Source organism: Acomys minous, assembly GCF_964271855.1.
Source record: "Acomys minous genome assembly, chromosome: 4".
Taxonomy (NCBI): domain Eukaryota; kingdom Metazoa; phylum Chordata; class Mammalia; order Rodentia; family Muridae; genus Acomys; species Acomys minous.
Window position 1 is genome coordinate 94,704,192 of NC_140486.1, and position 13,324 is coordinate 94,717,515.

At 40.5% G+C, this 13,324-nt stretch overlaps 1 protein-coding gene across 12 annotated transcripts in view; it reads left to right on the forward strand.

Annotated features, from left to right (window-relative positions):
- DOCK10 (dedicator of cytokinesis 10) overlaps positions 1-13,324 on the forward strand; it is a 259,148-nt gene that overhangs the window by 227,776 nt on the left and 18,048 nt on the right. For 11 of the 12 annotated variants that reach the window (XM_084780928.1, XM_084780930.1, XM_084780929.1 and 8 more), the window contains exons 42-50: positions 775-912; positions 1,475-1,657; positions 2,684-2,794; positions 3,699-3,914; positions 5,198-5,255; positions 5,553-5,651; positions 7,327-7,433; positions 8,584-8,706; positions 8,844-8,957. In XM_084780928.1, the coding sequence (XP_084637054.1) occupies positions 775-912; positions 1,475-1,657; positions 2,684-2,794; positions 3,699-3,914; positions 5,198-5,255; positions 5,553-5,651; positions 7,327-7,433; positions 8,584-8,706; positions 8,844-8,957 (1,149 nt within the window). The remainder of the gene's footprint in view (positions 1-774; positions 913-1,474; positions 1,658-2,683; positions 2,795-3,698; positions 3,915-5,197; positions 5,256-5,552; positions 5,652-7,326; positions 7,434-8,583; positions 8,707-8,843; positions 8,958-13,324) is intronic. The other variant, XM_084780924.1, reaches the window with a different exon arrangement.

A 13,324-nucleotide genomic window follows, 5' to 3' on the forward strand; every position in this document is an offset into this window, starting at 1 on the left:
CTCAGGAAGTGGTGGGTAACTTTATGCATTTGTACTATCTGAAGGCATACAGTTTCTCACACCAGTTGCATTTTAATAATGCTGCTAAAAAGCATTTATAGATGAACTAAATGAACCTGCTCTAAGGACTGCACCAGGAAAGGTTGGATCTGCTAAATAAGCCCTTTCCCCCTAGCAACAATGCACCAAGAAAATGTTGCTTTCAATGAAATGACAACATGGTGGGAGAAAAACACAACCATATTTTGATTCTTTGTTCCGCCAAGGACATGTGCCTGAATATCACACAGCTGAAAGGCCCTCCAAATGCCTACCTGCTGGCTCATCCTCGCCCCCATGACCCAACCCACTACCCATACACCAGTCACTCTGCTCTGCTTCCTCAGCCTTGAATGCCCAAGCTTCTCTCCAACCCAAGGCTCTTACTCCATGGCTATCCTAGAAGGTCTCTCTGAGGCACATTGCTTCAGTTCCATTCATTCATTGGAAGGATCTCGGCAGACCCTCGTAAACAAAGTAACCCACCAGCCACAACAACTGCTTTCTGCACCACAATCCCATTGTAACTCTTCTCCTGTCTGGGCTTGGTTTGGTTTGCTTTTGACACTGATGTGTAAGCATCCCTGAGCACACACACCAATCATGTCTTCTGGCTCAGCACTGTCTTCTAGGCCTCAGGATTGTGCTCAGCACATAGTAGGTTCATAATAAATGTTTTGAAGGAAAGCCATTGTTCCTCTACTTTTCCTAAACAACATCTATTCTGAATTTCAGAGACAGCTCCAACAATCTGACTGTCAAAATTCACTCATGAAAAGGGTCTTTGATACCTACATGCTATTTTTCCAAGTCAGCCAGTCGGCCACGGCCCTGAAACATGTCTTTGCTTCATTGAGACTGTTCGTGTGCAAGGTAAGAATGCTCCAGGTCCCAGTGAAAGCTCAGCTAAAGGTGACAAGAAACACTTCAAAATCTTTGCATTTCTCAGTGTGCCAGGCAGGAGGCTTGTTTTGTGACATTTTGGTTCCACTAGCTTCTAATCATTTGCTGTCTCAAATGAACAGGATACCAAAAGGTGGTGGGTATTGAAAACTAAGCAATTACGTGGTTGCTCAGTTTTTTAGCATCGGAAGTTTTGTGGAAATAAAAAAATTTTTTAAAAAATCGTCAGGCTAAAAGTTCCACACCATCAGCCATAAAACGACTATAAACAGCATCTGATATAACAGTGTCAAGTGAATAATGGAACATTTCAAAGATCTGTTGTATTTCGGATTGTTGTCAGTTGTTAATACATGGAATTTTGTGCAAAAGAATAATTAATACAAGAGAAAAATCTTACTGAGTTTATACTCCAATAATAAAAGCATACCTTCCTCTGCTGAAGAGAAAGCATATTTTAAGTAGTATTTTATTCTATAAGTTTGAAATGTGAAAGGGCATGGCTCGCTCACTCCCTCTTCCATCTCTCTAGTTCCCTTCGGCCTTTTTTCAGGGGCCTGCTGACCTCTGCGGATCATTCTGCTATGAAGTCCTAAAATGCTGTAACCACAGGTCACGCTCAACTCAGATGGAGGCCTCGGCGCTCCTGTACTTCTTCATGAGGAAGAACTTTGAGTTTAACAAGCAGAAGTCCATTGTCCGGTCCCACTTACAAGTAAGCCCTACCAGTTTTCATCAATGCTGTTGATAAAGCACCTGGTGTGCTTCAGGCATGGTTAAAGCATCTTGCTCCCAGGAAACCAGTCAACTGAGTTTTCACACACCACGACACATACACTTGGTCCTTCCTGATTTATATGAGAGGAGAGCTGGGGAGAATGAACACATTTCAGTTTACATCTCTACTTGCACCTGATTTTCTTCAGCCCACTCACTAGAATCCAATGGAATACACAACTCCGACAGGCATGGTAATCTAGGAGCCCAAATCCCACCAAATCCCAAAGGCACCCATGTCTTTCCTCAACACATTACGAGATTATAAGACTCTTGCATGTCTCCCTGGTTATGTACAGTAATAAGGTCACTAGATCATGTGGCCTTCAGAAGAATGTACACTTAAAGATGTCATTTGTTGGACTTTCTACTGTGGAATGTATGCTTAGTAAGCCTGGGGACCTGAGCTCAATTCTTCAGACCCAGGTTTAAAGGCCAAGTGTAATGGCACATGTTTATAATCACAGCTGAGGAGTCAGAGACAGGAAGGCCCCAGGGGCTCACTGGCCAACTAGTCTAGCCTACTTAGTGAGCTACAGACCATGAGAGATCCTGTATCAAAAAACAAAATGGATGACACCTGGGAATCAGCATTCAAGGTTGACCTCTGGCCTCCAGCCCCATATGTGCACCCATGCAATCGTGCCCTCACCTTCCCACATGCATCCGTGAAACACAAAATGTAAATTCTCGTTTTGCTTAGAACAGTACTTCTCAACCTGTGGATTGTGACCCCTTTGGGTGTTGAGTGAGCTTTTCCCAGAGGTCACATATCAGATATCCTGCATATCAGATATTTACATTATAATTCATAATAGTAGCAGATTTCAGTTATTAAAATAGCAAGGAAAATAATTTTATGGTTGGGGATTACCTCAACATGACGGACTATATTAAAGGGACACAACATTAGGAAGATTGAGAACCACTATATAAAAGTATTTGTTTTTCTTTTATCTTCCAGCTCATCAAAGCAGTGAGCCAGTTAATAGCTGATGCGGGGATTGGAGGATCTCGGTTCCAACATTCCCTCGCAATTACCAACAATTTCGCCAATGGAGATAAACAGATGAAAGTAAGGGGTGCTTCGTGGGCTTTTTCTAAAGAATCAGAACTAAACTGAGATGGACTTTTTCTTTGACTTATCAATGCTTATGAATCCTATGCTTAGCTTACTGAGACTTTGATCACTCATATTGTCTGCTTCTTTAAATTTATCATTGTGAGTTCTCAAACTTGCAGTACATGATGTTTTAGGTGGAAATTCCAAGATGTGTGCTCAATTGTTATAGAACAACATTTTCCAGGCACGTCATTTACTCATATAATCATACTCACATAATATAATCATCTTAAGCAAATTCCTCTTTTCCTCCTCTTTCTTTTAAGCACTTCTGGAAACCCAAAAGTAGAAAAAGCTTCAATCATGGCTCAATCTAGAGATCAAGAGAGCGCTTTCAATTCCCTCTCTGTCACTTGTTTTGTCTATTTATTACATCCATTTCTCCTCATTTGCTCCATTCGTAGCTGACTCTGGATTTACCTCCGAAAGTGTAAGAACACTGGTGTTGGGAGTGGAAAAACACTTCTTCAAACACTACCAATCCAAGTCAGATGGAATGTCTTTGACCTACGTGTATATCAAGGATATGATTGGCCAGTTCAGTGCCATGTCGTGTCAATAAGAATGAAGTCAAAACTTGTTCGAATGGCATGAGTTACCATCAGAGAGGACAGACTCTCAAGGGCAGTCAGGAAGCTCCTAGTAGAAAGTTGGGCTACAGGACAATAGAGTCCGGCATAATTCTTATTACCGAATGTTTGAATATAATCACAGTCACAATATATAGGGTGTGAACATATATGAACCATATATGAAACACAAAAGCTTGTGGTGTCAAGTCATAGTTAAGAGTATAGGTTGAAGTTAACAAATGAATGCTGAACAGGTAATGACCCAGGCTCTCTCTTTTCCAAAGAACAGCAATTTCCCAGCAGAGGTGAAAGATCTGACTAAACGTATAAGGACTGTTTTGATGGCCACAGCCCAGATGAAGGAGCACGAGAAGGACCCCGAGATGCTGGTGGACCTCCAGTACAGCCTAGCAAACTCCTATGCAAGTACCCCTGAGCTGCGGAGGACCTGGCTGGAAAGCATGGCCAAGATCCACGCAAGAAATGGAGATCTGTCTGAGGTGATGAGCAAAGCTCACCCGTTCTTCATCAGTATCGCCCCGCTTATCCAAATAATTGCCTTCTTATGTACAGCATGAAGCATAAGACATACCAAATTTTCTACCAGTGTGTATAATATGCATCAAAACATTAAGTGCAGTAGCTCAGTATGCAGGGCTCAGTGACACCTGATTCTAAGAAGAGGACATCAGATTGTGGCCAGATATAGAGGTGACAATACAGGAAAGGATGTCTGAAACCTGAATCTAAAGAGAGTGTTGTTTAAAGTATTCAGAAGTTCGTAATTGTATCAGAATTAATAGTATGCTTTCTGACTTGTTCCCAGAAGTTGGAGGAGAGCAGGGATGGTTGCTGCTATGCTAAGTTCATCAGTGTTCATTTGAACCAGCCATAAAGAAAAATCCATTGTATGAAGATGGGAAATCAACACTTGATTAATTTGACTTTTCCATCACAACTGTAATGCTGGATGGCTTTGTGCACAGCAATTCACAGCCTCCAGGGGCTTCTGAGTTACCACTCGGGAAGTTCTGCCTTCTCCCAGAAGCATGTCCCTCTAGAAATGGGTAATGAGCTTATCTAGGATAAGCCTGAAGCCCATTTGGGAATCGGGGTCTCTAGAACTGTGGTGTGTGCACAGTTTGGTGAGATTTCCAGTTTCCCATTCCCTCTTTAGAAAATGGCAAGATCCCTTCATGAACCCTCAAAAGAAGGTATCTGGAGCTCTAGGACCATCATCAAGTCAAGAGTTAGTGTATCCAGCAATGATGAAAGCATCTTTAGGAGAGATAAAATATATCCATATAATCAATTTGAGGAAAATCTTCCTGTTACACTAGCTTACACAAGATAACCAAGAGCTAACTGACAAGGCAACCATTCTGAAGGCAAGGGCAATTAAAGAGGAGCCAGCTTTAGAGGGAGAAAAATTTAGAAGGCAGATGTTTATTATTTCCATGGCTTCTCCAGATGCTAGAGTCTATAGATTTGAGAAGAAAAAAAGATATATAGCTTTAAGAGAGTAGTGTTATTTGGTGGGAAAGTTGTTTAGGCTAACTCAGTCTTCCGATTTCAAGTCTATATCATGAAAAATAAACAAAAATATTCCCCAAATACCCATTTTAGTCTTGATGATGGACTCTGACATTTTCACTTCTCTCATAATGAAGGGCTAGTCTACATGACACATTCTGAGCGAGCACACTGACGCCCCTTGGGAAGCCACTAGTCTCATGGAGAATTACATCCATCCTTGGAATATCTGTTTTCTGTTTTCTTATAGGCTGCTATGTGTTACATCCATATAGCTGCACTCATCGCGGAATACCTAAAACGCAAGGGTAAGAGGGCCATGTAAAGGGGGCTACAATCCTGGAAGCCAGCATCCTGGAGCCTAACTTCATATAAACTCATTAAATTTATGTTTTGTCAAGTAACTTTCTCACTATGCTGTACTTTAATATTTTTAAGTCTATGATGTCACTGGCATATTCATTTTATGTACAGTGAGGCTAACTAGATGTTCAACTTTTGGGTTCAAATTGATGATGTTTCGTTGGTTAACAATGTGTGGTTCCATAAGCTTGTATTAACAAGAACATGCAGCCATGCCCTAACCTCATCTTGCACTACCATAGGTTACTGGAAAATGGAAAAACTTTGCACACCACCCCTGCTTCCAGAAGACACCCACCCCTGTGATAGCAACCCATTACTAACAACTCCAGGCGGAGGAAGTGAGTTGATCTAACTGCGCTCAATTGCCTTTGATGCTGAGGAAATCAAATTTGCAGCTTAAACTCTGCTTTAGGAAACTTCTGGAAAAGTGTTCTTAGAGGCAAAGGCCGCTTCAGAGCAACAGAATTTACTGTATAAAAATCTTGAGCTCTGACCACTCAGAAATACTATCCTACACTTAAGAAGTTTAGCTTACCTCTTAGTTTTCAGCAAATGGAATATTACCCAGGCTTCGGAATTATGAATTATGTTCATACCTATCTGCATGCAAGCCTGCCATTAAGCTTTTAACTTGAAATTGATAACCGTGTAAGCTTTTAAGGAGACTCTAGTTTGTGAGTGTAATAGTAAGAATGTAGGTCTATGCATTCACGCAGGTCTTTATGATAGGCGTGTTCTCTTTCTCTTCCTAAAGACTGTGTATCTCAGTGATACAGTATTTGCCGAGCAAATGTAAGTCTTGGCATTTGATTTCCAGCATTGCAAATTAACAACTACAATGATGACGATGATGATGATTTGCTCTGACAATTTATAACATATGATTGATGCTATTTATTTACTTTCACTGAAAATAGTCCTCCTTCAAAGTCTAAAATAAGATTTTGTAAGAACTATAGTACTATATGTAAAAAAAAAAATGTGGCTGGTGTCATTAGTACATAGCACAAAGAGATTCTACAGTCTCTTTGAAAGTCCATTCAAGTCCAAAGGTTCTGAACAACAATGTACTTGATAACATTATATCAACTTGCAAATTGTTGTTGAAAACTCATAGCAGAGTGAATCAAAATGCCCAAAAAAAATGAAAATGGACTTTTATTTGCAATGTCTTAGAAGCGCAATTCGTTTTCGTTCATTTAAACCTAAGTATATTTTCAAAAAGGTCACAGTAAAATTTCCAAATAACGCATTTGCGTCAAATCACCTAAGGGAACTGTGCGATGGTGCGGCCTGTTGCTTGGGGGCCTGGGAGACAAGATCAGCTCTACCCCGCAGGAGCAGATCCACCTTAAAGCCCTTCTTACTGCCATATGCCAAATGCACACTAATTTTTATATTCAAGTCATCAGATATCACTCGACTTATTTAACATGTCCTTCCTGCTCGGCCGTTTATCATCTCTAGGTCCTGTAGAGCAACACAAAGACTTGCACATTGTATCTAAACCCAAACTGAAGAAAACTGATAAAACCCAAGTGTCAGTTTATGTCCCAGGCCTTCTGAGACTCTTTAATATTTAAGTGGTTTAAATACCCCCTGCTACATTGAAGGAAATAGTGGCTATAATGTGCTATACCTATTGAAGAGACGATACACTTATGAGTGGACATTGAAACGAGAAGGTGACCGCTCGTTCATGCTTCATTAGCATACATTGCTATTTATCAGCATATATCTGAATCCCACGGATATGTTTGAAATCTTTAATATTACTTTATGTTTTGACTTTTCAGAGAGGAGAAGTAAATGATCCCTTTCTTACAATGTGCATCTGATAAAAATTTCAGTGAACACAGGCACTACCAGAAACCATGGTCTATCTGACCATCATGTGCCTTGCCTTGCATGTGCTATGATACTGTCAATACCAACCTCGTGAGGCAAGCGATGCTCTAATCCCAATACGAATTGCCTAAGATGATATTTCACTGTGTTCGATCCCCTCCCAAGGCATGTTCTCTATGGGATGGCCAGCTTTTCTAAGCATCACCCCAAACATCAAAGAAGAAGGAGCCATGAAAGAGGATTCTGGAATGCATGACACCCCCTACAACGAGGTAGGACACAAATAACCAATGTTGTTCATTAAGTTTAAAAATGCACTGAATTGTGATTTTTGTGTGCATTCAAAAGTCAGATAAAGTTGTTCTATGTTATGTTGAGGCTCAAATAACACTGAGATTAATAGATATCAGATTCCATTGATGAAGCATAATCTTCATTGAAATTTTAAGCTGAGCCTGATTTATTTCTCTTAGATGGAATCACATGTATGTGTATATGTATGTATATGTGTGTATGCATGTATATATGTGTATGTGCACATATATACACAGATCTATATAGTCAGCTCTTCTGTAAGATACACAAGCTCTGTGTTCTGGGAAAATGTAGTAATGATGCCAATTGTTTTTATGAACTTGTCACAGCTGTTTCCTTATGCAAGTTTATTTATTTATAAATTTGGCTCAGTGAAAGGGCTGACAATTCTGTGGGAAAGCCTTCTGATAAAGCTGGTTAGTTCTCACAAAAAAAAAAAAGCAGTTTTCTAGTAGGAATCACATAACGGCAATTCTGGTGGATAAAACAGTTTCCTTTACCAAAAATTACAATATTTCATAAGCTAATTTTTTAAATATTAATGTTATATGGATGTGGGAAAAACAGTACAGATTTGGGAGATGGATTTTTGTGAACTTTAGCTTGGTGCCTATGACTATAGTAAATACAATTGACATTTATAGTAGTGATGGCAATGATGCGTAAGAGCCTTTTATTAAAAGGTACTGTCAGAAATATTCAAATTATATTATATGTTTGCTTTAGAGATTATATAATTTTACATAGTTGGACATATTAATTAATATAGCACCACTCTAAAATATTATATTAAGGGCAGGGAAACAAAGATAAATCAAGCTTAAACCCTGTTTTTAAAGAGTTCAGAATCTTCAAAATAAGAACTGAATACCTTGAAGGTGAGAAGTAGCGAGTTCTGAAGAGATATCTAATAGCTATAAGTAGTGGCCTTATAATTTGGAGAAAGTGGAACCCATGACGGTACCACGGTCTCATGGTGGGCTGCAAATCTCAATAACGAAGATCAGGAATCCAAAGTCACCCCTTAAAAAGACCTAACGCTAAAATGGGGAATGAGCCACATCATTAACCATATAAAAAGCCTCATTTTCTCTGGCGAAATTGCAGACTCTCCTGGTGGAGCAGCTGTACATGTGTGTGGAGTTTCTCTGGAAGTCTGAGCGATACGAACTCATCGCCGATGTCAATAAGCCCATCATAGCTGTCTTCGAAAAGCAACGAGACTTCAAAGTATGTGTTTTATACCCACGAAAGCCAGGAAACCTTCTCGCTTTAAGTTGGCAGATGACTTACAACATTCAAACATTGTAACGTTCTCTTTCTATGTCAACATTGTCTTCACAAAACTTTCTGGTTTATGGTTTCAGAAATTATCAGATCTCTACTATGACATCCACCGGTCCTATCTGAAAGTGGCCGAGGTGGTGAACTCCGAGAAGCGCTTGTTCGGTCGCTACTACAGAGTGGCATTTTATGGGCAGGTAAGAACATTAGAGGTAGCATGGCCTGGCCATTTCATCCAGGTTGTCACCCTTTCACTCTCTCTCAGACATCTGACTACGTGCACCAGTGGGCTGCGGGAGAGATGTGTCCACACTTGGGTGGGTTTTTCTATGGATGTGACCACTGATCAGTTGGCCCATAGAAATGTATTAAGCGCAAATATAGAGAGAAATCCATAAAACTTACAACAAGTTAAGCTAAAAAAAGAGTGATCTCTCACCTTTGGAAGTAGAGGAGGCTTTTTTTTAATTACTCTCTGCTCTGTATTTTATCCTAATGTATCTAACAGGTTTATGTGATAGATTAAAGTGCAGTCAAATCAGTCATGTTCTAAGAAATCGCATTCATAGCACCTTCAATGTTCATTTCCAACCACCCATCGATTGTGCAATCATGTACGCTGTGCCTCCTGTTTTCCAATCACAACTGTTGCAAAGCAGACCATCTCAGGGCTGTGTTGTTTCCTATGTCACAGGCTGATGTGATTTTAAAGTTATCTTTCTCAGTGCACTACATCAGCAGTAAACAAGGTTAAAGGTGTTATCTAGCCAATGCATTGCCCTGAAGGGTTGTGTTACACACTCGTTAGGAATATCTCTGCGCAGCAATGCTTTAAATGGTATAAACCCAGGGGCATCATGGTTCCCTTTCCTTTTCCATCTCAGCAGAAGTCTTTCTCAGTGCTGTAGACAAATCTGTCAGCCTATTTTACATTCGCACTGGCTCTCAGACTTCTCACTGGCTTTTCTCTCCATCTTGGGAGCCACAATTGCTCACAGCACCTTGTTCTCCTCAGAACCTTTTAAGGCTACAGATAGAGTCAGGTGCAGTGTTGGTCCTACAGATAATTTCCCACTGAAGTCTTTAATAAAAACTGATTTTCTTCTAATCAGGAAGGCATCTTTAAAACTAACTTCAGAGTATGTCTACCTGAAAAGGACCCATGAGTAGTTACCTCCTTCATCAACTTCATCCTACCTGGATCTTTCTCAGTTGCCAACAGCATCACAACTATAGAGACAGAGAAACCCAGTGGTAGAAGAGCAGTCTATTGGGGAAAAGCTATCTATAGACATGCAGTGGGGGGGGAGGGGGTAATCTGAGGTAGCAGCAGTGCATCTGTCCAGGAAGAAAGAGAGAAATGTAAAGGACTTTCAGATGAGAGGAGATGGTATGTCAGAAAAATATACAATGTGTGGCCTTGGTGAAACAGTAGCAAAAAAAAAAAAAAAAAAAAAAAAAAACAGGAAATCCCACCAAGAAGGGGGTGTGGGGTTGAATGGCTAGAGGAAAAACTCAGGGCACCTGGGCAGCAGAACAAAGGTCCTGTAAGGGGTGATTTGATAACCAGGATACAATGGCAAATCTTCAGGTGACCTGGCCAATGAAAACGTAATGGCGTTCCATCAATGCCCTGGTTCCATTGCGTGCCCTGGCCATGCAAACTGGTGTGTGAGGTAGGAGCTGGTGAACAGATGGGACAAGCTTTGCTGCCTCCCAGCTAGTTTTTAATGCAGATGTTTGCTCTTTTCTTCCTTTGGTATTGATCGCTCCAGGCTGTGGTAAGTTCATCCTCTGGGTGTCCCATTGCATGCGCTAATAATCCTCACACTTCCCTCATGACAGCTTTACTGAACCTTAACACTTTTGTACAGGTCGACACTTGGTATAAAGAGTGAGATGGCTGCTTTGATTCATTTTGGAAACATCTTGTATTTCTTGAACTAAATTCCATTTATTCCAGTTACTTGAATTACAAAAAAAAAAAAAGTATCTTTGTTTATTCACATTATTTTTGTCCACAGACATAGAGGATGTAATCTAGAAGCTTTGCACACACACACACAATATATGTGTGTGTGTGTGTTTTAGCATGTTTTATATAGATACAGAATAGAATTAATACTGGAGATGACCTACTTATTCGATTTATCATGAATCATAACCTTATGGCAGTGGTTCTCAACCTTCCTAATGCTCCAGTCTTTTAATACGGTTCCTCATGTTGTGGTGACCCCCAATCATAGATTTATTTTACTGCTTTTTCATAACTGTAATTTTGCTGTTGTTATGAATCATAATGTAAATATCTGATATACAGGATATCCAATATGTGAGCCCTGTGGGAGTTGCAACCCACAGGGTGAGAACCACTGCCTTACAGAGATGAAGGTGGTCAGAAGTTGAAGTAGTGTTTGTTTACAGACACTTTGCAAAGAGTCCCTTTGAGAAGCAAGTCTCTGTAGTAGTAAACACTGATCATTTTCAGAGGTGAAGGTATCAATTCCAAACACAAAAGATTAAGGAGATCAAATCTTCACCCAATAGGCTAAGTCTTCAGAGATGCCCAAAGAGGAAAAGAAAGTTCTAGAACACAGACAAAGCAGAAATTACCTTCCAGTATCAAGAGCTCTCAGAAAAAGAATTGTCTGAAATTGCCTATCTTCAGCCATTATTTTAGCCTACAAAAATGGCATCGTTATGTGGTGTGATATAATTATTGTCCATTAAGGCAGAAAGCAAAATTCTTTCAGTGTCCACACATTCTGTCAGCATTCAGCTCTTCTCATCTGAACAATGCATTTTTTTTGTAATTCTTTACATTCCCTCCTACCTCCATGCCATGTGTTTTATACGTTCATTTGCAACCTTGGACTCATAAGTCCTTCACTTACCGACTAGAACAATACTTGGAAAACCATGTACTAAACAGACAGAGGGGACCACCGGGGTATGTCGCTTTCAAATGACCTAACTTTGTTCTTTTTGCAGATTTCTTTAAAATGTGCTGCTGGTGGTGCATCTGACTTTTGTAACAGTGGCAGGACTATCAGTTGCCTTTGGTTAAGGAAAGTAAATCCAGTCGAGCTTAGAAGAAAAAGTATTTTGTTGTTGTATGCAGAACTGTACTATTACCTAAGCATGGCCCTCCGTGTGTTTTGCCATCAGCTGCCTTTGAGCAAGGAGAACCTGTGGAGTTCATCCTGACAAGTTCCAAATTAGAGCTTTAGTGATCATTATGTAAATGATATTCAAATGCACACACCGGAGCACCAAATGGCAAATGTGAACCGTGTATTCAACAGGAGCAGACAGCCCCCATCCCTTCACCCTGTTGATAAGGAAACCAAAGCAGCCTTTGGAATCCTCCTGAACCTGTGCAAATGAAGGTCCCAGAGCTTAGCGATGAGCTCTCTAGTGCATGATTAGCATAAACTCCATACTCAAAAAAAAAAAAAGCCACTTTTTGGTTGAGGTGTCATTTTAGGTTCCTCTAAATCACAGCTTCTCACATGCGCATTGACGCATGTTGCAATCATGCTAAAAAGGTGATGTGATTATAACATGGACTAGGCTCTTTGCCTCTACAAAGTCCGTTGAGCACCCAGTAGAGTCTTCTGTGGACTAGTGCTCTCATATTACCATACTGGCTAGGGTATTTAATATTAATCAAGTTTGCAATGAATCATGCACTAGCAAACAAGTTGAAAACTCTTTTCTTTAGTATTTTATTAATTTATTCATATTACATCTCAATTGTTATCCCATCCCCTTGTATCCTCCCATTCCTCCCTCCCTCCCACTTTCCCACTACTCCCCTTCCTTATGTCTGTGACTGAGGGGGACCTCATCCCCCTGTAAATACTCATAGGGTATCAAGTCTCTTCTTGGTAGCCTGCTATCCTTCCTCTGAGTGCCACCAGGCTTCCTCATCAAGTGGTTAAATATGGGCATCAGAGTTTGTGTGAAAACTCTTTCGTCACAGTGAGGACTTTTTTTTTTAATGTTAAGTCGTGCGTAGCATGGAGTTTCTCACACAGCAGCTAGCATCATGGGCTATGGTTAGAACAGCCTGTACCCCTCCAAGTTCCCTCAAGGGTCCGTTGGCAGAGTAAGAAAAAAGTCAGAGCACTCAAACACTGTCTGTAGTCAGTGAAACCCTTAGGACCTGTCCTTTAGCAAGCAAGCAGGCCAACAAATGCTTGTTGCATAGCTTTGAACATCCGATAGACCCGCATTTAATTAGCTGTTAAAAGCCTTGGAGGGATTTATTCAGTACACCAATTGCTATAGATTGTATGACTCTCAGTCATGCCTCCCTCATGGTAGATGCATTTTAGAATCTGATGGAAAAGAATTTGAAGGGAGTGGGGGACACACATGAGTAGTTGGAAAATAAAATAACATCTCCACTTTGGGATGTGATAACTCTTTCGGTGCCTTGCCTCCTATATAAAGTCACTGAACCTCTCTCTGTCTCTGTCTCTGTCTCTGTCTCTGTCTCTGTCTCTGTCTCTGTCTCTGTCTCTCTCTCTCTCTCTCTCTCTCTCTCTCTCTCTCTCTC